The sequence below is a fragment of the Brassica napus genome, chromosome C1, assembly GCF_020379485.1.
Source record: "Brassica napus cultivar Da-Ae chromosome C1, Da-Ae, whole genome shotgun sequence".
Lineage (NCBI taxonomy): Eukaryota > Viridiplantae > Streptophyta > Magnoliopsida > Brassicales > Brassicaceae > Brassica > Brassica napus.
Genome location: NC_063444.1, coordinates 9,254,047 through 9,274,561, shown reverse-complemented (window position 1 = coordinate 9,274,561; position 20,515 = coordinate 9,254,047). Strand labels below are relative to the sequence as shown.

General features: G+C 35.6%; 2 protein-coding genes and 1 pseudogene across 2 annotated transcripts; 1 reads left to right on the top strand and 2 right to left on the bottom strand.

Moving 5' to 3' along the window:
• Positions 1-481: 481 nt before the first annotated feature.
• On the bottom strand, positions 482-3,675 carry LOC111212202 (hydroxyproline O-galactosyltransferase GALT2-like). The gene is made up of 7 exons (XM_022713646.2): positions 2,363-3,675; positions 2,042-2,283; positions 1,666-1,956; positions 1,432-1,560; positions 1,161-1,334; positions 951-1,058; positions 482-863 (listed from the first exon to the last, which is right to left on the bottom strand). Exons 1-7 carry the CDS (start codon positions 3,285-3,287, stop codon positions 654-656), a joined length of 2,079 nt encoding a protein of 692 aa, XP_022569367.2. The 5' UTR covers positions 3,288-3,675; the 3' UTR covers positions 482-653.
• A 488-nt stretch (positions 3,676-4,163) lies between these two features.
• On the bottom strand, positions 4,164-6,304 carry LOC111212203 (annotated as a pseudogene).
• Positions 6,305-16,572: 10,268 nt separating this feature from the next.
• LOC125579778 lies at positions 16,573-19,334 on the top strand. Its single transcript, XM_048743623.1, has 2 exons — positions 16,573-17,770; positions 17,899-19,334. The coding sequence occupies exons 1-2, from the start codon at positions 16,573-16,575 to the stop codon at positions 19,332-19,334; spliced, it is 2,634 nt and encodes an 877-aa protein (XP_048599580.1).
• The last annotated feature ends 1,181 nt before the right edge of the window (positions 19,335-20,515 follow it).

The window sequence follows — 20,515 nt, the reverse complement described above, 5'->3', positions numbered from 1 at the left end:
GTATCAGAACTTCACGGCCATGAGGTTTTGGCGTGAGGATTAAACACGGTGACACATAAAACAAAAAGTGCATTTCTCTAAACCCATTTGATCATGAAAAGATCAGTTGGTCAAAACTTTGCGCTACAGTTTTCTTGTTATAAGCAATATGAGTTTTGAGTTTCTTTAGAAACAGCTTCTTCTGCTAATGACTTTCACACCCTTCTTAACATTTCTCTGTTTTATGATTTATTTACTCAAGCATTCATGAATGTTGCTCAGGATCCTAAGCAATTCATGACTCTTGCATGCTAAATAACCAAGCCTTCTTTTTATCTCTATGGACATGTGAAATCAAGAAGACAATTCAGCAGTACGTAGAGATCTGTTCCAATGATCGTCAGATGATCAAGCGAATGCAGTTTGATGGAAGCCAAATCTCGATAATCACATCTAAAGCTAAGCATAAAGAGACCAGCAGATTAGTACTAGTACAGTGACCTTAGGTTTAATGCCTTTAACTCTTTCTGAGATTACTTGACACCAAATGTACAACAACAAACAGTTATCCCGATTGTGTAAGTGTACCACAATTAGCACCAACGAGGAAAAATACAAAAAGAGGTTTCAAATCTGTAATCATGTAAAATCTCCAGACTAGTGGAATCTTTTGGTCATCTGAAATTGCAGCATTGAGCTCGTCCTTTCAACAAATTATTCCACAGGCAGATCATCTGACTAGGAGACTGGTAATGTGCAGTGTAGTAGTTCAGAGTGCACCCGTATTGACAAAACTTCCAACTGTGTGAATACTCCACAGGCTGCATCGTGGCGTTGAATTGCTCCACCCACATTCCCATGCTCACATCTTCCATCTTGAACAACTGTGGCAACAATATCCAAATAGTTTACCTCAAAGTCATTTCAAGAAGAAATGGAGATGAGAGTAAGCATATAAGATAGAGTCTGACCCTAAGCTTTTGTTTCGAATTCTGAGAAACTATATATTTAGCAATGTTGCTTGAAATTATGTATCCAGGTCCATTGGCGTAAGGAGGATATATAGATTCTGGCCACTCCTGTTACAGTAAAATAAGCAGACAGCATTTAGCATCTAAAGCAGCTTCTGGCTTCTGAAACATACAAGAGTGTTAAAGGCAAAGAACAACAAGCCACTGTACCTCCCATGTAACTGCCCACTTGCCAGTTCTAAGAGGACGATGCCGAAGATTTAGATTGCCCATATAGAGAGATTGTTCCAGAGAGACTCCATCGATTTGTTTCAAGATTGATTCCACTCTGATGAATGTGTCATCGTCACATTTCATTACGTAAGGAGCTGTCACATTCTGGACCTGAGAAGAGACCATCATAATCAGCTAAACCAGTAACATAACTACAGTGAGAGAAGCTGTTAATGTACTGATCCATATCAGAGTATAGTATCTATACCCCAAATTCACAAATAGCAATTGTCTTGAGGACCACTAGCTCGTAGCGATCCATAAAGGGAAGAATCACAATATCTCCAAAATATTCAGCCTCTTTCTTCAGCATTGCATTAACTTCCTTTCTTGGATGCTACAAAATAGAATAAAAAAAGATAAACCGCTCAGTTTCTTCAGTGTTCCAATGATGTCTGCTGTGTAAAATTTCTCACAATAAGAAGAGGTGGTAAGAACTTACAAGTGCAACAAAGAATCTGGCTACTACATGTGAAGACTTGATAGAAGGATGCTGCATCCATGTCTTTCTCACTGCCATGCGCTCCGAAAAATGCTTAGTTGCTGATAGAACACCGATGAAAAGGCAAAAAGGAGTGCCGGGCAATGGAGGAGCTTTCCACTCTGGAGAAAATTCTATTGCTTTCTGAGGCGAGAGACTTGGATGTGATGTTGAAAGAGAAGTAGCATGAACAGAATGAATATCAACATCTCCTGTTATCGCCAGCCCTGTGGCATCCTCTATAGTGAATCCCTGAGAAGCCAGAAGTCACAATATATACATCAAGCCGTTAATAAAATCATTTTACATGTAGAATGATCCATCTGATGAAAAATACCGGTCGATAAGGGAATGATGTCACATGTCTTCCTCCAACATTTATATGAAAACCGTCGATTCCAGCTCTCAGAGTTAGGACAAAGACTCTTCCTTCCGCAAAAGGGAATGACCAAGTGACTTCTGGTTTCTGTTCACGTCCTATAAACCGTTTGAACCAAGAAGTTGTCTTTGACTCCTTTGAGTCCACCATGTCAGTGTTGTCATTCTTCGTCCACTTCTCACATCTTCTGAATCCGTCAACTGGAAACATACACATACTTCGATGAAGAGAGAACAAAAAAGAAACTTAAACTACACAGCAATTGAAGAAAGATCTTACCAAGCATGTCTGCGTCCTTCTTAGATGGAGTCCCATCACATCTCTGAGCAACACCCCACTGCATTCTATAACATGTATTGTGTTCAATGACTGGCCTGTGACTCCAATCACCTTTGATCCTCGGGTTGAGATGAAGAATCTTAGGAGGATACTCCCCGTCCCCTGTCTTCAGCCCTTGCAACTCAACCATAAACTGTGAAACCAGAACCATTCCATCACCTCTTGTGAACCTCGATCGCTGAGGAACAGATTCTTCATGTGCGTGCTGTGGAGTTCCGAGGATTGTAATGGAAGACCCTGCAGCAAGACCACAGGGAAGCAACATGATCCCGTTAGCTTTATTCAAGTCATCTCCACTCATTGAGATCTGAGAAGGGCATGATGATTCCACCACTCCTTCGTTCACAGAACTCTCTTCAATGTTCTCCATCTCAAACGTATCCAAATCTTCCCATGCTTTGGATCCGAGCATCCAAGCCTCATCAGCCATTTTTTCAAAAGGAGACATGTGCTTAGTTCTGTTCCTACGTCTCATGATCTCTCCTGATATTCTACCGTACCGAAACGGAACCTGCTTAACTGGTTTAGACTCATTCATCTTCTTCTCTTCTGGTGGCGGCCACTTCTGAGCAGTAGAAGTAGGTCCATGTTGACTCTCCTCATCTTCTAGCTTCCTATCCAACATGTCACTGCGTAATGACCCGCTTAAACTAACATCTGCAGTATCCCTTAACGTCCCATCTAAACCAGTGTCTCCACCTAACATAGCGACCATCTCGATGAAACGTGGGAACTTAAAGGCTAAGAAAACCAAGTAAAAACCTGCTGTAGCCAGCAACAAATGTGACAACTTGAACCTCCTGCTGGGACTATACACACCTCTGAAAGATTCGCTTTTTACCCGTTTCATTGTTACAAGGCTCATAAGAACAAGTTACATTCAAACAATAAACTGAGATTCATATAACCTGTAAAAAGAGAAAGACCCAAAACCCTAGAGTAAAGGTTAAAGCTTTGCACGATCTGAAGATTGATAAGAGTCCACGAAACCGAAACAAATCAACCCAGTCTTTCAAATAAAAAAAAAGCCCTCTTTTGGCAGAAGAAGAAGAAGAAACAGAGAGAAAGTCACCAACTTTAAACCCTCCCAATGAAGCAAAGCAAATCTTCAATCTGATTTTAGCGGTTTTGTCTCCTTGAATCTAGGGATAGAAGCAAACTCTTACTCTTACAGAGGAGAACGAAACCCACTAAAAGAGGATGAAGGAGAAATCAAAAGGAAGAACCTTTTTCATTTTTAAATTCAAAAAGTAATTCAAACTTTCATTTTTTTTTCTTATCTAACATTCATATGAGTATATTTAGTGGATTTCAGTTTGAAAACAGAAACGATTTAAAATTTTAAGTCATTATTTTCTCGGTAATTTATTTCGTGATTATGATATTTTAAACTAATGAGTTTATAAAGTGTTAAAACCAAATCATCAATGGTATAATTTTTTTTCTCTAATCTGGTTATAGTTATGTTTTTTTGTTAAATGAAACATGTAGATCAAACAAGAAGTTCAATTTACTCGGTTTATTATGATATGGATTTCGGTTTATTTTTTATTTTTTTTACAAATATAAGTGATGATGGTTAAAGTCAAAAATATGGGACATCTACTCGAGAATTTTTTGGTGCTGGGTCTGGTTTGGAGGTTTAGTGAATTGTGTCCGGTTTAGTAGAAGATGTGTATTATTAGATGTGGGAAATAATCAATATTTATATGCAGTCTGACAATTAAACAATATTGCTGTAAAAACATATTAATTTATAGTTATATGGATCAGACATTTTAGTACTTTAGATTCGATAATATTTTATTTGAGGTAAAAGACATAAGAAATTGAAACATATTAAACTTTATTAAGAAAAACAAAACGGGTATATACGGCTAAGACCATCATTAACGGAGTTCTTAGCAATAGAGTCCTTAGCAAAAACTAATAAAATATTGGGTGGATCCCACTAATTTTTAAAAATCGGGTTCATAAGGTTGTGATATAAAGACCGACCTTCACTTGTTTCTTGCACTGTTCGGTGGTTCCACTGATACGTGCCGATCCGCGATTGGTTCGCTTTTTAATTTTTTTTTTTTAATCAGACGAAAAAAAAACCAAAAAACTTTCCTATGAAACCGTGGAGACTCTATCTCAGCGTTAATCATGCTCTAAGGATTTATAGACCACGCTTCTACAAATGGTAAGAAAACTTAAACACACGGTTGTTAGACCATCATTAATGATTTTGCCGTCGTTCTTGTTCATGTGATCAGTGCCCCAAGATCCTCTGCTTCCACTGGTGCTAGCATTATGATTCATGTTCAGAATGTTGTTAAAGCTCTGGTTCCACTTGTTCTTATCCTCTACTTTGCGGTAAGCGTTATGACAAGAGCTCACAACAACAGATCCACCAATAGATTGGTTGGTCAAAGGATTACCAATAGAAACATTGGATCCAAGTCGTAATTATCTAGCTGAAACGATCCATTATGGAAATCTGAGCGATCTATTGGTGGAAACTTCGAAATGGAAACACCATTTAAGGCAAAGAACCATATTGGTTCCCAACAGCCAACAAACTCATTGGTTTTTTGGAACATGTGAGAAAGGTTGGTGATGATTAACTTGTTGGATTTCAACAGAAGGTTGGTCTCTTTGTGTACGCTTGATTTTACGGCCACTTCCAAAAATCGGTATGTTCCTTAGAGCTCGCCCATCAGTCCAGTATCGGCGACAGTTATTGTATTTGTTGAGACACGCTGTAGTTGTTGTAGTAACAGAACTTGGTGTTCTTTGAGTTACACCTTGGACACACTCGCAGCGGAAGCTTCTCTTCATTCAATTGAGTGTGTCTTTTCACGCAAACATTCAAGTTCTCCATTTCTCTAACAGCTACCAATTAGTTTTCTTGTTGTTGTTGTAATTTTGTTGGTGTTGTGAGGCCGTGAGGGTGTCTTATATAGGCTCTTGGGAGCTGGAAATTGAAGAAGAGTTAAGTTTGGATTGTAGAAGGGTAAGACTATGAGCCAAACGTGTCAAAGATTGTGCACTAATAAAATCAGAATATCTATCTATCTATACACCATAAACCTTAGGCTAAGCATAGTAAAAAAAAAGCAAGGCTCTTCAACTCTTGGGTGTATATGAAAAGAGAGAAGATATGATAAAATGAGTTAACTAATATACAAAACAAAATTAAGGAAAATTTTAGTTTAATATGCTAATTTAAAATAAACATAAATTATTAGTGTTTATTATGAAAGAGAGTATGAGCGCACACGTATGCACTTTTTAAGTTTTCTCTATATAAATTTTGTTTTAATTTTTTTCTATAATTTAAAATTATACAAATTGTGATCAATGACCATACTTAATATAAAACAATACCAATAATTAGATAGTAGATGTTCAACCATAATAGAAACATATTTAAACAAATAATCCATTTTCGAAATAGACAAAATACATAAATAACAATCTATTATAGATCTAATAAATTTTTATTATTGAAATTGACAACAACATCTAAATAATTTCTTGGAGACTTATAGTGGTTAATTTTGAGAAAGGAAGAACACATATGTATTTGTATATGAGAATATGCGATTTGAGAATTATAATGTATATGGTTGAGGATATACAATTGAGATATACTTCTAAGTCTATAGGCACTTGTGGTATTGTACATAACACTATTTGTCTGGTTGATAGGCAATAGTGTTATTGTGGGTAGCAATATATGGTTGGCTGGTATCTGATCTGGCTTCGACGTACCGGGTCTCTATTTGTGGCCAATAGTGTTATTGTAGATAGCAATATATGGTTGGCTGGTATCTGATCTGGCTTCGATGTACCAGGTCTCCATTTGTGGCCAGTTTAGAAGAAATGGTAGATATATGTGGAAAAAAAAAATCAATTATTGTAATCTCACTACAAGAAAACATCGGTATTCTGACGGACATTCCGACGGAAAATGAAATCCTCGGAATTTCCCGAGGAATTTCCTCGGAATATACCGACGGAATTCCGAGGAAACATCAATCCGTCGGAATATTCCGAGGAAATTCCGACGAACTAGTCATCGATCGATGCGTTTTTGGACATATACCCATCGATCGATCACATTGTTACGCTTTGGTCCATCATAGTGATCGATCGATGCGTTTTTGGACATAAATACATCGATCGATCCGTTTATAAAAAAACATTCGAGATTTTGAAACCCCAAACACTAGTTCCTCAGAATTTCCTCGGAATATTCCGAGGAACACTTGATATCCTTGATCGATCGATGGGATGATCTCATCGATCGATCACATTGTTACGCTTTGGTCCATCATAGTGATCGCTCGATGCGTTTTTGGACATAAATACATCGATCGATCCGTTTATAAAAAAACATTCGAGATTTTGAAACCCCAAACACTAGTTCCTCAGAATTTCCTCGGAATATTCCGAGGAAATTCCGAGGAACACTTGATATCCTTGATCGATCGATGGGATAATCTCATCGATCGATCACATAGTTACGCTTTGGTCCATCTTAGTGATCGATCGATGCGTTTTTGGACATAAATACATCGATCGATCCGTTTATAAAAAAACATTCGAGATTTTGAAACCCCAAACACTAGTTCCTCAGAATTTCCTCGGAATATTCCGAGGAAATTCTGAGGAAGAAAAGGGTTTCCTCGGAATTCCCTTGGAATATTCCGAGGAAATTCCGAGGAAATAGGGTTTTTAAACCGAAAACAACGTTTTGCGGTTTGAATAACACCTATATAACCCTTATTAAGTGTCTTACGTTCATTATGAAGTCAAAAATTTGTTCATTACCCTATAATAAACACTTTTTCGATTGTATGAACGAAATCCCCACAACATAAGAGAAACACTTATACACTTTAATGAACGGTAAAGGGAATACTTACAATTCGTTTTGAAATTTGTTATTTCATGGTTTATGCTCATCTATACAAAGAATCTTCAATGGTATGCATTACAATTGTATAAGAAATGAAATACGGCAAAAAAAATTGATGTTTTGAAACCCCAAACACTAGTTCCTCGGTATTTCCTCGGAATATTCCGAGGAAATTCCGAGGAACAATATAAATTAATAGAAATACATGCACAAGATATTCTTTTTCCTCGAATTAATGAAAATATTCCGAGGAAATTCCGACGGATATTTAAGTGGCCGTCGGAATTTCCTCGGAATATTTTCATTTAACCGGGCAAACAAGCCGCCAAATATTTCGCGAAAATTGAAATTGAAAATACTGAGGGAATTCCGACGGAAAATATCCGTCAGACCCAAGGTTTTATAAACTCGAACCGCATCTTCTTCCTCATTTCTCTCTTCTTCCCCATTTCTCTCTTCTTCCCCATTTCTCTCTTCTTCCTCTCCGGCGATCTCTCTCTCCTTCCGGCGTTCTCCACCTTCTCTCGCGACGATCTCTCCGGCGAATCCTTTCCATTCCTTTACAAATCATGTAAGGACCTTATCCCACTCTCTTAGGTCATATTTGTTAGGTTTTTAAGTAGATTTGATGATTTTAGAAGTTTTTTGATAGATTTTTGTTAGGGTGATTGGGTAGGATTGTTATTTGTTGTGTAATAGGTTTAGAATTGTGATTTGGTTGTGTTGAATTGATTTAGAATTTTTTTTATAAATTGTTTATTATTTTTGTATTTACAAAACGTTTATCTAAATTCGATTTTACAAAACGTTTTTGTATATAAATTCGATTTTTGGATTTATAAAAGATGATTTCATATTTATAAAAATATTTATATTTATTAAAACTAATTTTGTATTTATAAAACATTTTTTTGATTTATATACACTATTTTTTTTTATTTTTGTATTTATAAAAACTATTTTTAAATATACAAAACGTTCTTTGTATATAAATTCGTTTTTTGGATTTATAAAAGATGATTTCATATTTTAAAATTAATTTTGTATTTATAAAACATTTTTTGATTTATAAACACTATTTTATTATTTTTTGTATTTATAAATACTATTTTGTATTTATAAAAAGATGACTTCATATCTATAAAAATATTTATATTTATTAAAACTAAATTTGTATTGATAAAACATTTTTTTTATTTATAAACACTATTTTATTATTTTTTTTGTATTTATAAAAACTATTTTGTATTTATAAAAAGATGATTTCATATTTATAAAAATATTTATATTTATTAAAACTAATTTTGTATTTATAAAACATTTTTTTATTTATAAAAACTATTTTATTATTTTTTGTATTTTAAATATGTTTTCTATTTCAATTTTAATTTTATATTTTTGAATTTCAATTTAAAAAAATAAATTTATAATTTTTTTTTTGAATTTTGGAAATATTCCGAGGAAGTGTATCCCTCGGAATATTCCGACGACATATTCCTCGGAATATTCCGAGGAATTTCCGACGAAAAAAGTCCTCGAAATATTCCGAGGAAATTCATTTCCTCGGAATTCCGTCGGAAATTTCCGAGGGATTTCCGAGGAAAGATGAATTTCCGAGGAGTTATTTCCGAGGACTTTTTTCGTCGGTATGTCGTCGGAATAGCGTTATTCCGACGACATACCGACAATTTTTTCCCTCAGTATGCTGCTGTTTTCTTGTAGTGTCTGTACCGGAAATTTCAGTACTTAGATCGGTGCTATTGTAGTTTAAGACAAGCAATTTTAAATATAATCTGAATACTATAATCTAGATATTCGAATATGCATGACTATACAGTATAATCATTATCCAACAACCAATTATATAAACCAAGAAAACCGATGTTCATTTCTACAAAATAACATCCTTATTGAAACTTCTAAAAAAAAAATTCAACTACTTTTTATTTATCTTCTTCTTCCTTATTGAAACTTGGTTTTGAAATTTACAATATGTAAACTGAGCATTAAGAGATACCGTCATACACATGTCAAAGGTTCGAACCTTTTAGATAATATAATTAGAAGGTACGAATCTTAAGCAAATCATATAAAGAAACGGGTTCACACAAAAATATCGACCCGATCAATACAAAATATATCTCTAGAGTACATAAAAGATCTTAGTTCTCGAAGACAGAAAAAGATCTTCGAACGTCAACGTGAAAACTCTTAGAAGTAGATCCAGAACTGGAAACCGAAGTAGAGGAGGAAGAATAAGCATGATGATGAGATGATGCCATCTTATTAGACATCATCGTCATCATCATCCCACCACTGAAACAATCATCTTTATACTCTTCTTCTTTGATTGTGTCTAGCTTCTGCTTCGCTGCTCTATGCCTCCTCATCACCGTCACGAATTGAGGCGGAGCCACTTCTGATACAAACCTTGCTAGACGTGAAGTAGCCATTTCTTGTGATGTCAAATAAGTATTTAACAAGAACGGTGTGTAAAGAAATTAAAGGAATGATTGAGGTCTCTTGGTTTATTTATGGAACGCTTGAGATATGAAGCTCATATATATATATATGTAGATGATGGTGTGTATCGCCTACGTCCAAGGGCATCTGTTTTGACGTTTTGTACCGTCAATAGGTTTTGTCTTTGTTCTAAAAAGCGGGCGAGTTGCCGAGTAATCGTCCGCAAAATCGTGAAGCGGGTAGTCACCGTGGCGAGTTTGGCCAATTCGGATGCATTCTACTGTAGCCCGTATTTTAACCGCCGAGAACGTGGTATAATGTTAGGCGGCTGCGTAATGTTGTTTTTGGAACCTAAAAGATTTCTGAAAAATTGTTAGTATTTGTAGATCTCAAGTAATTGTAGTATACAAATCAAGAAAAGCAAGTGAAAACAAAATAAAGAATAAACTGGGAACCATGGATTCGAAGGTTTGGTTGCAGAAGGAAAGAAAATGACGACATCTGCATCTTTTTCGTATTTTACAAAACAAAATAAATAAAAATTATAAAATATTACCATTTTTTAGTCAAATCATGTTTTGGCAGGTCCAAATGGAGTAACGCAGCCCATTAACCTAAACTATAATAATATTTGGAATCCACAAAAGTAATGTATATGTATTATTGAAAATTAAAACCCTATTAAAAATCCCCGAGTACTCCCCGATTTATTTCCGATTTTTTGATAACTCGCTAGGCGCTGATCAGCCGCACGCGTTACGCCTAGCGAGTTTCCGAACAAGGGGTTTTGTTATTAAATGCAATGGACACGTGTATTATACGTCTTAATTGATTTTGTCACGAGTAATTTTAGTTTACTTCTTTTAAAGAGTAATTTTTAGTTTACGTTTCAAAAATTTTTAAAACATTAAAATTAATACTCCTGGATTTCTCTATAACCTCTTCTTGAACAAAACGTTCATAAGGTGTGACTAACTGCTTACTCACGAATTACATGCAATAAAACAATGAGATAACAAGTAAGAAAATTGTAACTAAGAGAGAAAATAGTGATGCGTTTGCCAACTTCTCAATATATATAGGGATAGAAAATGAAGTTAAGAAAGGGGAGTGTATTCAAGTAAGAGCTTCAAGTGATTTGTATTAAAATGATAAATCCACTATTATTTAAATATGTATTAAAAAAAACAACCAAGTTGCTTTGGTCTAGTGGTATAGGAGCTCCAGCTGGAGTGCCCGTCCCTGGGTTCGAGCCTTGGCCACTGCAGAATTTACATGTGGGCTGCAGCATCCGAGACCGAAGACCGTTACACGGTGAGCCACATGGTGACGCCCTGAGAGCGTCCATGCTCACTTCGGTCTCTAGTCTGGACCACTTCGGTGGGGCCAGAATACTCGGTTAGCAAAAAAAAAATGTATTTAAAAAAAAACACTTTAAAATCCAATGTTATTGAACTTGTCATTTCATAAAACACTCTGAAATCCAATGTTATTGAACAAAATTTAAGTTGGAGATTTTAGAATATTTTAATTGTTTCTAGAGTGTTTGAGGAGAGTTTCTTAGTTATAAAAATAAAAATTCAAATCTCACTGTTTTAGTTGAGATCCTAGAATGTTTTAACAAAAATCACACGAAATTCTCTAATTCTCCTGCAATCATCTACATATTCATTAAAAATCAAAATACTTCAAATTACAGATTCAATACACCCAAAAAAAGAAAATATTAACAAAAATAAATAAATAAATTTAGTAAAAGAGTTAATATGCACGTGTCAAATGAACTGTGGAAACCTGTCATATCTTTCTTTGTCGGAATCGATGACTGACAAAAGAAGGCTTTTCCGCGTCTAAACTTGTGGTAAACTGTAAGTGGTCGTATCCACGTGTCTGTCAGCAAAATCTGGGAGTTTTCTATGTCCTTGGTATAGTTTTAGATTTTCTTAAATATCATTTTTTTGTCAACATTAAGATTTTTTCATATTTTTCATAAAAGATTTTTTTTAAATATCATATAAATGGCCTTTGGCTCTAGGAAATCTGAGAGAACAATTTGGTCTATATATGTTACTTTTATCTATTTCTGTTATATTTATTTGGCAAAAATTATGTTATATTTATAGTTAATTATCCATACACATTTTTAACAACCATTAGAAATTGGAGATATGATATTCACTAGCTTTAGACACATGTGTTGTTTCAGGCTACGCGTGAGTTATATTGAACTGAATAATATTATATAAAAAAATATTTTTTTATTATTTTATTTTATTACATCATTGATTCGTAATCAATTTTAGAAAACATACAATTTAATTGGACTTATTGACTTTTGTAGTCTTCTTGATGTATATGTAATTTTTTTTTTGTAAATTGACTTATTTTATTTAATATTTAATATATAATAAGATATTATTATGGTAGTTTCAGATATTAACCCTGCTTTGTTTTTATCATTACAAGATCCTTTCTCATATATTTAAATTTGTTACATTTATCATTTTTATTTGTATGTGAATTTTTGTATATTAAATTATATATAACTAATTTTTAAATTTGATTTTTTTTTTTATTTTTAGTTTGAAGTAAGTATTTCTATTATATGTAACACAATTAATTAATAAAATATGAAGAATCAAGTCTGAGATTTTCGAGTTATGTAAAAAAAATATAATTATGTATAGAACATAAATTATCTTAGTTTAAAAGATCGGAATCTCATCTCGAATAAATTCACGAAAATAAAAAGTACTCCAATAACCTACTTAAAATATAAAACCCCCTTTTCAAAAAAAAAACGTACTTAATAATATTTTTTTACGTGTAATAGTTAAAAACTAACAATTAAATATCGATCTAGAATATTATTTTAATATATCTAATGGTAAAATATTAATTGTAATAAACAAATTTTGAATTTTGTAACATTACATGAATTAGAAGTCTTTAAAAACAGACATGAGTAAAGCGTGTCAGGATAAATTTATGGCTATAAAAACAGACATGAGTAAAGCTTATGATAGAGTTGAATGGATCTTTATTCAACAACTTCTTTCTAAGATGGGTTTTGATAATCATTGGATAAAACTGATGATGGAATGCATTTCTTCAGTCCAGTATAGAGTGTTACTAAATGGACAACCAAAAGGAAATATTATTCCGCAGCGGGGGCGTCGTCAGGGGGATCCTTTATCTCCTTATCTATTTATTATGTGTACGGAAGCGTTGGTAACGAATATTAAAAAGGCGGAGAGGGAGAAACATCTGACGGGTATAAAAGTTGCTAGGGCTTGTCCCCCGATTTCTCATTTACTCTTTGCAGATGATAGCTTTTTTTCTGTAAAGCTAAAAGAGAGGAATGTCAGACTATTCTTAGGATTCTTTAGGAATATGAAGTGACATCAGGTCAACAGATAAATTTTGAAAAATCATCGATCCAATTTGGACATAAGATTGAGGAAGACTTAAGACAAGATATGCGGGATATTCTGGGAATACAGAACCTAGGTGGCATGAGATCATATTCAGGAATACCTGAGAGTTTGAGAGGTTCAAAGGTACAAGTATTTGGTTTTGTTCAAGAGAGATTGAATAATAGAGTCAATGGCTGGACTTTCAAGTTTTTCACTAAAGGGGGTAAAGAGGTGATTATAAAATCGGTGGTAACAACTCTGCCAAACCATGTAATGAGTTGTTTCCGGATTCCGAAAACAATTATTAAAAAACTGACGAGTGCAGTAGCACAGTTTTGGTGGAGTCCAAGGGGGAGCACTAGAGGAATGCATTGGAAATCATGGGATAAACTCTATGCGCCTAAAGATGAAGGAGGGTTGGGTTTTAAAGACCTCACAGACTTCAACACGGCTATGCTTGGGAAACAATTATGGAGATTAATTGAGAAACCGAACACTTTATTTGCCCGAGTGTTCAAAGGACGATATTTCAGGAATGCATCACCCCTGGAACCTATTAGATCGTACTCGTCATCTTATGGCTGGCGTAGTATTGTCTCAGCTAGATCTCTGGTTAGCAAAGGACTAATCAAAATGGTAGGATCATGATCATCTATTTCAGTATGGAATGACCCCTGGATCCCATCCACTCGCCCGAGACCAGCAAACAAAAATCAACATAAACTTTACCCGGATCTTACAGTGGATTCTCTTATTGATGAAACATCAAGAACATGGAATTCACAGGTTATTAGGACGTTGGTGGACCCGCAAGATGTGCAAATTATTGAGAGTATACCTCTAAGCCGAATTCAGACAGCAGATCGGGATGGATGACATTTCACGAAAAATAGGAGATACACGGTTAAAACTGGTTATGAGATGGAGCGAGTGTATCCAGATAGAGAGAGGACACTGCCAGAGTATGGTCCTTCAGTTTCGTTGTTGAAAGCATACTGCTGGAAAGTGCAATGCCCACCTAAGTTAAAACATTTTCTTTGGCAACTGGTAACATGTTGCATAGCGGTAAAGAAAAATCTATGATCACGAGGAATCCAAGGGGACATGACTTGTGCATGATGTGGAGCACCTGAAGAATCCATAAACCATGTCTTCTTTGAATGTCCACCGGCAATTCAGGTCTGGGCGCTCTCACGGATCCCGTCAAATCCAGATATTTTTCCATGTCAATAATTTTTTGCAAATATGGATCATTTATTTTGGAGAGTTTCTCTGGCAATGGAAGATCATCATTTTGCATGGATTCTATGGTATATATGAAAAGGAAGGAACAATAAGTTATTTAGTAATTTGGATATTGATCCCCGAGATACCCTTAAGTTGGCAGAAACAAAGTCGGTGCTTTGGGCCGAGGCGCAAATTGCCCATACACAGCGAGCTGCTCAGGCAAGATCAGTAGTGAATACGATAGTACCAACTATTCCTGGTAGATGATGTTATACAGATGGATCATGGAAAGAAAATGATAGATATTCAGGACAAGGGTGGTACAGTACTTTGGAAGGTTTTGCTGGTTTGATGGGAGCGAGGAACACTAGAGTGAGTCAATCACCCCTTCATTCGGAAATAGAGGCACTTATTTGGGGATGAAATGTATGAAGAATTTAAGACAATTTACATTTACTTTTGCGACAGATTGTTCTCAATTGGTGAATATGGTTTATGAACCTGAAGAATGGCCTGCATTTGCAAGTTATCTGGAAGACATCAAGGTCCTACAAAGCAGTTTCCACAGCTCAGAACTCATCCATATACCAAGGACGCATAATTCAAGGGCGGACAATCTAGCACGCAGTGCAAGAAAGCAACCCTCTTTTGTTGTCCATATGGATGCAGAGCTAGCAGTTTGGTTTACAGAATCTATATGAGTCTGTTTTTTGCTGACAAAAAAAAGTCTTTAAAATCTAAAATCTATTTTATTAACATAATATATTTTTTATTCATTTATTATTTTGTCGTTCCAAAATATTGCTTTAGTTTTATTTGTATATTAATTTTTTAATAATTTAGTTTCTTTTTAAGTAATTTTAAAATTATCAAGAATATAATATATTTAAAATTATTTATTTAAATATATTCAAATATGATGTCTCATTTTTATGTGTGTTTACGTTGAGCATATTTATTTTTTAGTTTATATATTTAATAACACCTTGTTGCATGTCGTTCTATGGTTTTAATAAATGTGTTGTCATTTCATTTTTATTACTACTAACATGATTTTTTAGTGATCAGTGATACTGTATTTTTAACGTTATGTATTATATTTTATCGTATATTTTCTAACCCTTCATGCTGTCACTTTTTTTAGAATCATTTTAATTAGATAATAGGTTTAAAGATGTAAATAAAACTATGTATGTTGTAAATTTAGTATTTTTAGTGTAACTGAGCACTATCAATTATAAAAATTATATTATGATTTTGTTTTACTAAATCTTTCTTTCTGTGTATATTTTTTATTTTATTTTGTATTTTTTCAATTTTATTGTCTTATTCTTTAACTGCAGAGAATTGATATTTCCAAGTTTTGTTTCATATACCTTAAAAGTCTTCGGTTAATTTTTGTTTGTTTTATTTCTCCAATTACAATGTACAGTTCGACCGTTTCTTTTTTTTGGGATCAAACTACTAATATCATCAGATAGAAAAGTTTAAACTCCAAGAATGAAGTGAGTATTTGTGCTAGAGAAAATTGATTTAGCCACTAATATAGTGAGATATTATAATGTTAAAAGGTATGGAAACTCTTCACTGTTGTCCTATGCTGGACATAATTAAGTTGTTGTCAATTGATTCTATATTTGTGATAACTGGAAATACATTTTTTATGTCTTCCTTACATCATCCTTAATTGGTTTACGGTACGACCATTTCTAATATACTGTGAGTAACATAATATTAGATGTTGATTATCTCCTTCCAATTAGGAATGCATAGAATGAGAGAAATTTAAGGTGAGACCACTTTACAATTTTGTCTTCATATCTATATAGAGTTAGTTTATAGATTACTCTATTTGTTTCAAAATGTAATCAGTTTTAATTAAAATCCGTAATATTTAAAAGTTATTATTTTAGAAAATTGTCATTTAATATATAAATTTAATCAGTTACACAGTAATATACATAATTTAATTGACCACACAATATCCAATAAATATAAAATTACGTAAAAATATAAAAACAATTTATATAGTGAAACAAAAAATACTTTTAAACCATTATATTATAAAACAAAGGAAATTCATATATCACCTCCCTTCGACGAGTCAATAACGCGATCTACGATCTCTGTCGTCCATGGCGGAAGCTGAGATGGATCCGAAGGAGGTTCCGGCAGATCCTCCTCCTGTGATTCGTCTAGGGGGGAAATCCTGGGTATCAGTAGCACAAGAGAAACAAGTTTTGAAGAAATATGAAATAGACATTTCGGTGAAGGAAGGGAAGCACTCGGTTGAGGTCCCTGCGGAGATTATGGAGCAGCCTAATCCACTCTGGGAGGATTTTGTGATTGCGAGGTTCCTGGACACAGCGCCTCACATCGCGAAAGTCCACATGATTGTCAATAAAATCTGGGCTTATGGGGAGAAATCGCAGAAGTTGGATGTGATTGAAATGGATGAGAGAACAATGAGGATTAGAATCACAAATGGGAGGATAAAGGAGAAGGTCTTGCGGAGAGGAATGTGGAATGTAGCGGGAGTGCAGATGGTTGTTGCGAGATGGTCACCTGATGTTGCTGATCCAAATGAAAGCTTGATTCCATTATGGGTTCATCTGACGAATGTGCCACTCAACATGTACTCTTGGAAGGGTTTGAGTTTCATGACAAGTGCAGTGGGAATCCCTGATCACTTGCATCCAGAAACGCTTGCATGTACTAACTTTGAGGTTGCAAAGATATTAGTTAAGGCAGACTTGTTAAAGGAGTTGCCTAAAAGGATTGATTTCATAATTCAAGGTGAGAAGGTAGAGGTTGATTTTGCGTATCCAGGGCTGCCTCCTCGGTGTATAAACTGCGGCAAATGGGGTCATTATGAGACTTTTTGCAAAGTAAAGAAGATGGTAATGGGTGAGGAGCTAAAAAGTCCAAAAACTCCAGTTGCTGCTACTGTGATGAAGGGGAATGTTGATACAGAGATAGTACAGATTGCTTTGGAGAAAGATAAGAGAGGACATGATGAGGTGATGAGTTTGAGTGGTGGTAGTAAAGAGAGGACGAGCTTGGTGGAAGGAACGAGTAAAGAATCTATTCTAGAAGATGGGGAGATTAATGAATGGAAAAAAGTTTCTGGAGAGGTTAGGAGGACTCTAAAACCGCAGAGTCTAAAATATGATCAAGAGAGTATTGCTACACCTTCTCGATTTGCGGCGTTGAGTAATACGAATGAGAAGGGTGAAGCAATAGCAACAGAGGATATAGAGGAAAGTGAAGAAGTAGGAACTGAAGAAGAGGAGGATATATTTCAAAGTAGGATTGAGGATAGTGTGGAGGCAAGTAAGAAGGGCAGAGCAAGACAGATCTTACCGAGACTGTCGAAGACAAATCATAGGGTGGTAATTCCAGAGGCTTCAGATCATATGAAAGATATGAGAAGGGGTTCTCGGAAAAACCATATATGACAGGTTTTTTCTGGAATATAAGGGGTTTCAATAAGCCAACTAAGCAAGAGGTGGTGAAAAGCTGGTTAAGGGAGTACTCATTTCTTTTTGGTTGTCTTATTGAAACAAGAGTGAGGGAGAGCAAGGCGGGAAGGATTGTGGAGAATGTTTTTAAAGATTGGAATTTTATGGCAAACTATGAGTTTAACAGATTGGGGAGACTGTGGGTTGTGTGGAAGCAAGAGGTTCGAATGACTCCGGTGTTTAAAAGTGCACAGATTATTACTTGTTCTGTGTTATTACCAGGGGAGAAGGGTGAGTTTTTCTGTTCTTTTATCTATGCTCTCAACAGTATGGAGGAAAGAAAAGATTTATGGAATGATTTAAGGAGTCATGGAGAGGCACAAATGTTCAGAAACAGGAAGTGGATTCTGATGGGAGATTATAATGAGATTTTAGAGGGGGAAGAGCATTCGGGATTTGCAGACTCGCCAAGAATACCATTGGGTATGAGGGATTTTCAAGAGGTAGTAAATATGTGTCAGCTTACGGATATGGGGTATCAAGGGCCAAGATATACTTGGTGTAATAAAAGGGAAGAGGGTGTGATATGCAAGAAGCTGGATAGAGTTCTTGTGAATGAGGATTGGATTAACAACTCGGGAGCTTACTGTGTTTTTGAATCGGGGGGTTGCTCGGATCACTTGCGCTGTCGCATTCATCTAAAGAGGGTAGAAGCTCCAAAGCGTAAACCTTTCAAGTTCACAAATGCAATAGCGCGTATGCCAGAATTCATTCCACTTATGGAGGATAATTGGAAGGAATATGAAGATTTATATGTTTCTACATCAGCTATGTTCATGTTAACTAAAAGACTGAAGGCGTTAAAGCAACCATTACGGGAGCTAAGTAAAAGAAAGTTGGGGGATTTGCCAAGACGAACGAAGGAAGCTTTCAAGGAGCTTTGTATGAAACAGCAGATAACAATGGAGAACCCCAGTGCGGAGAATATCAGAGTTGAAGGAGTTGCGGAGGAGAAATGGAAGAGATTGGCTGATATTGAAGAGGATTTTCTGAAGCAAAGATCAAAGGTTCATTGGTTGGATGTGGGAGATGGTAATAATAAGTTCTTCCATAGCTCAGTCATGATTAGAGAAGTACAAAATGCCATTCATGAAATTCTTCGTGCTGATGGAACTATCGCTATGACTGATGAGGAGATCGAGACTGAAGCTGAAAAGTTTTTTGCTGAGTTTATGACGATGAAGCCAATGGATTTTGAAGGTGCGTCGGTTGATTTTTTGAAGGAGCTACTGGTTTTCCAGTGTAGTGAGGCAGATTGTGTGAAGCTGCAGAGGGAAGTTACAAGAGAGGAGGTTAAGGATGTTCTGTTTGGTATGCCTGGTTATAAATCACCAGGGCCGGATGGTTTCACTATGGAATTCTTTAGAGAATCATAGGCAGTGATTGGAGAGGATGTTACTAAGGCAGTTCAGTCATTTTTTGTGAAGGGTTTTTTACCTAAGGGTTTAAACTCCACAATATTGGCTCTCATACCCAAGAAAGAAGAGGCGAGAATGATGAAAGACTACAGGCCTATCTCTTGCTGCAACGTATTATATAAGGTAATTTCGAAGATCATTGCTAACCGATTGAAGAGTATACTGCCTAAATGCATTTCTCTTAACCAGTCTGCATTCATAAAAGAGCGTTTACTGATGGAGAATGTCCTTCTTGCCACGGAATTGGTAAAGGATTATCACAAAGAGGATGTTTCTGCTAGATGCGCTATGCAGATAGATATATCCAAGGCTTTTGACTCTGTCCAGTGGCCGTTTTTGATCAATACTTTGAAAGCTATGGGTCTTCCTGAAAAGTTTATAAGCTGGATAACTTTATGCATCACTTCGGCTTCCTTCTCAGTACAAGTTAATGGTGAACTTGCGGGATATTTTCAGAGTAGTAGGGGATTGAGGCAAGGATGTTCCCTGTCGCCTTATCTGTTTGTGATATGCATGAATGTGCTGTCAAAGTTACTGGATGAAGCAGCTCGAAACGGAAGCATAGGCTATCACCCGAAGTGCAAAAATCTTGAGCTTACTCATCTATGTTTTGCTGATGATTTAATGATCTTTGCTGATGGTACTCGAAGTTCAGTTGAAGGAATCCTTACGGTGTTTGAGAGGTTTGACAGGATGAGTGGTTTGAAAATCAGCAAAGAGAAATCTGTGTTGTTCATGGCTGGAGCAGATCAGAGAAGAGATGATATTTCCAGGCAATTCAGCTTTGCTACTGGAAGACTCCCTGTTCGATATCTTGGTTTGCCGCTTCTAACTAAGCATATGACTGTCTCTGACTTTCTGCCTCTGATCGAGAAGATAAAAAAGAAGATAGGTACTTGGAGGAATCGATTTCTTTCTTTCGCTGGCCGCCTACAGCTTATAAATTCAGTCATCATGAGTCTGGCAAACTTCTGGATGGCTGCTTTCAGATTGCCTAGCGGGTGTATTAAGGAAGTGGAAAGGATATGTTCTGCTTTCTTGTGGTCTGGTCCTGAGCTAAATGGTAGAAAGGCTAAAGTTTCTTGGGAGGATGTATGTAAGATGAAGCGGGAGGGTGGATTGGGGATAAGACCTTTGAA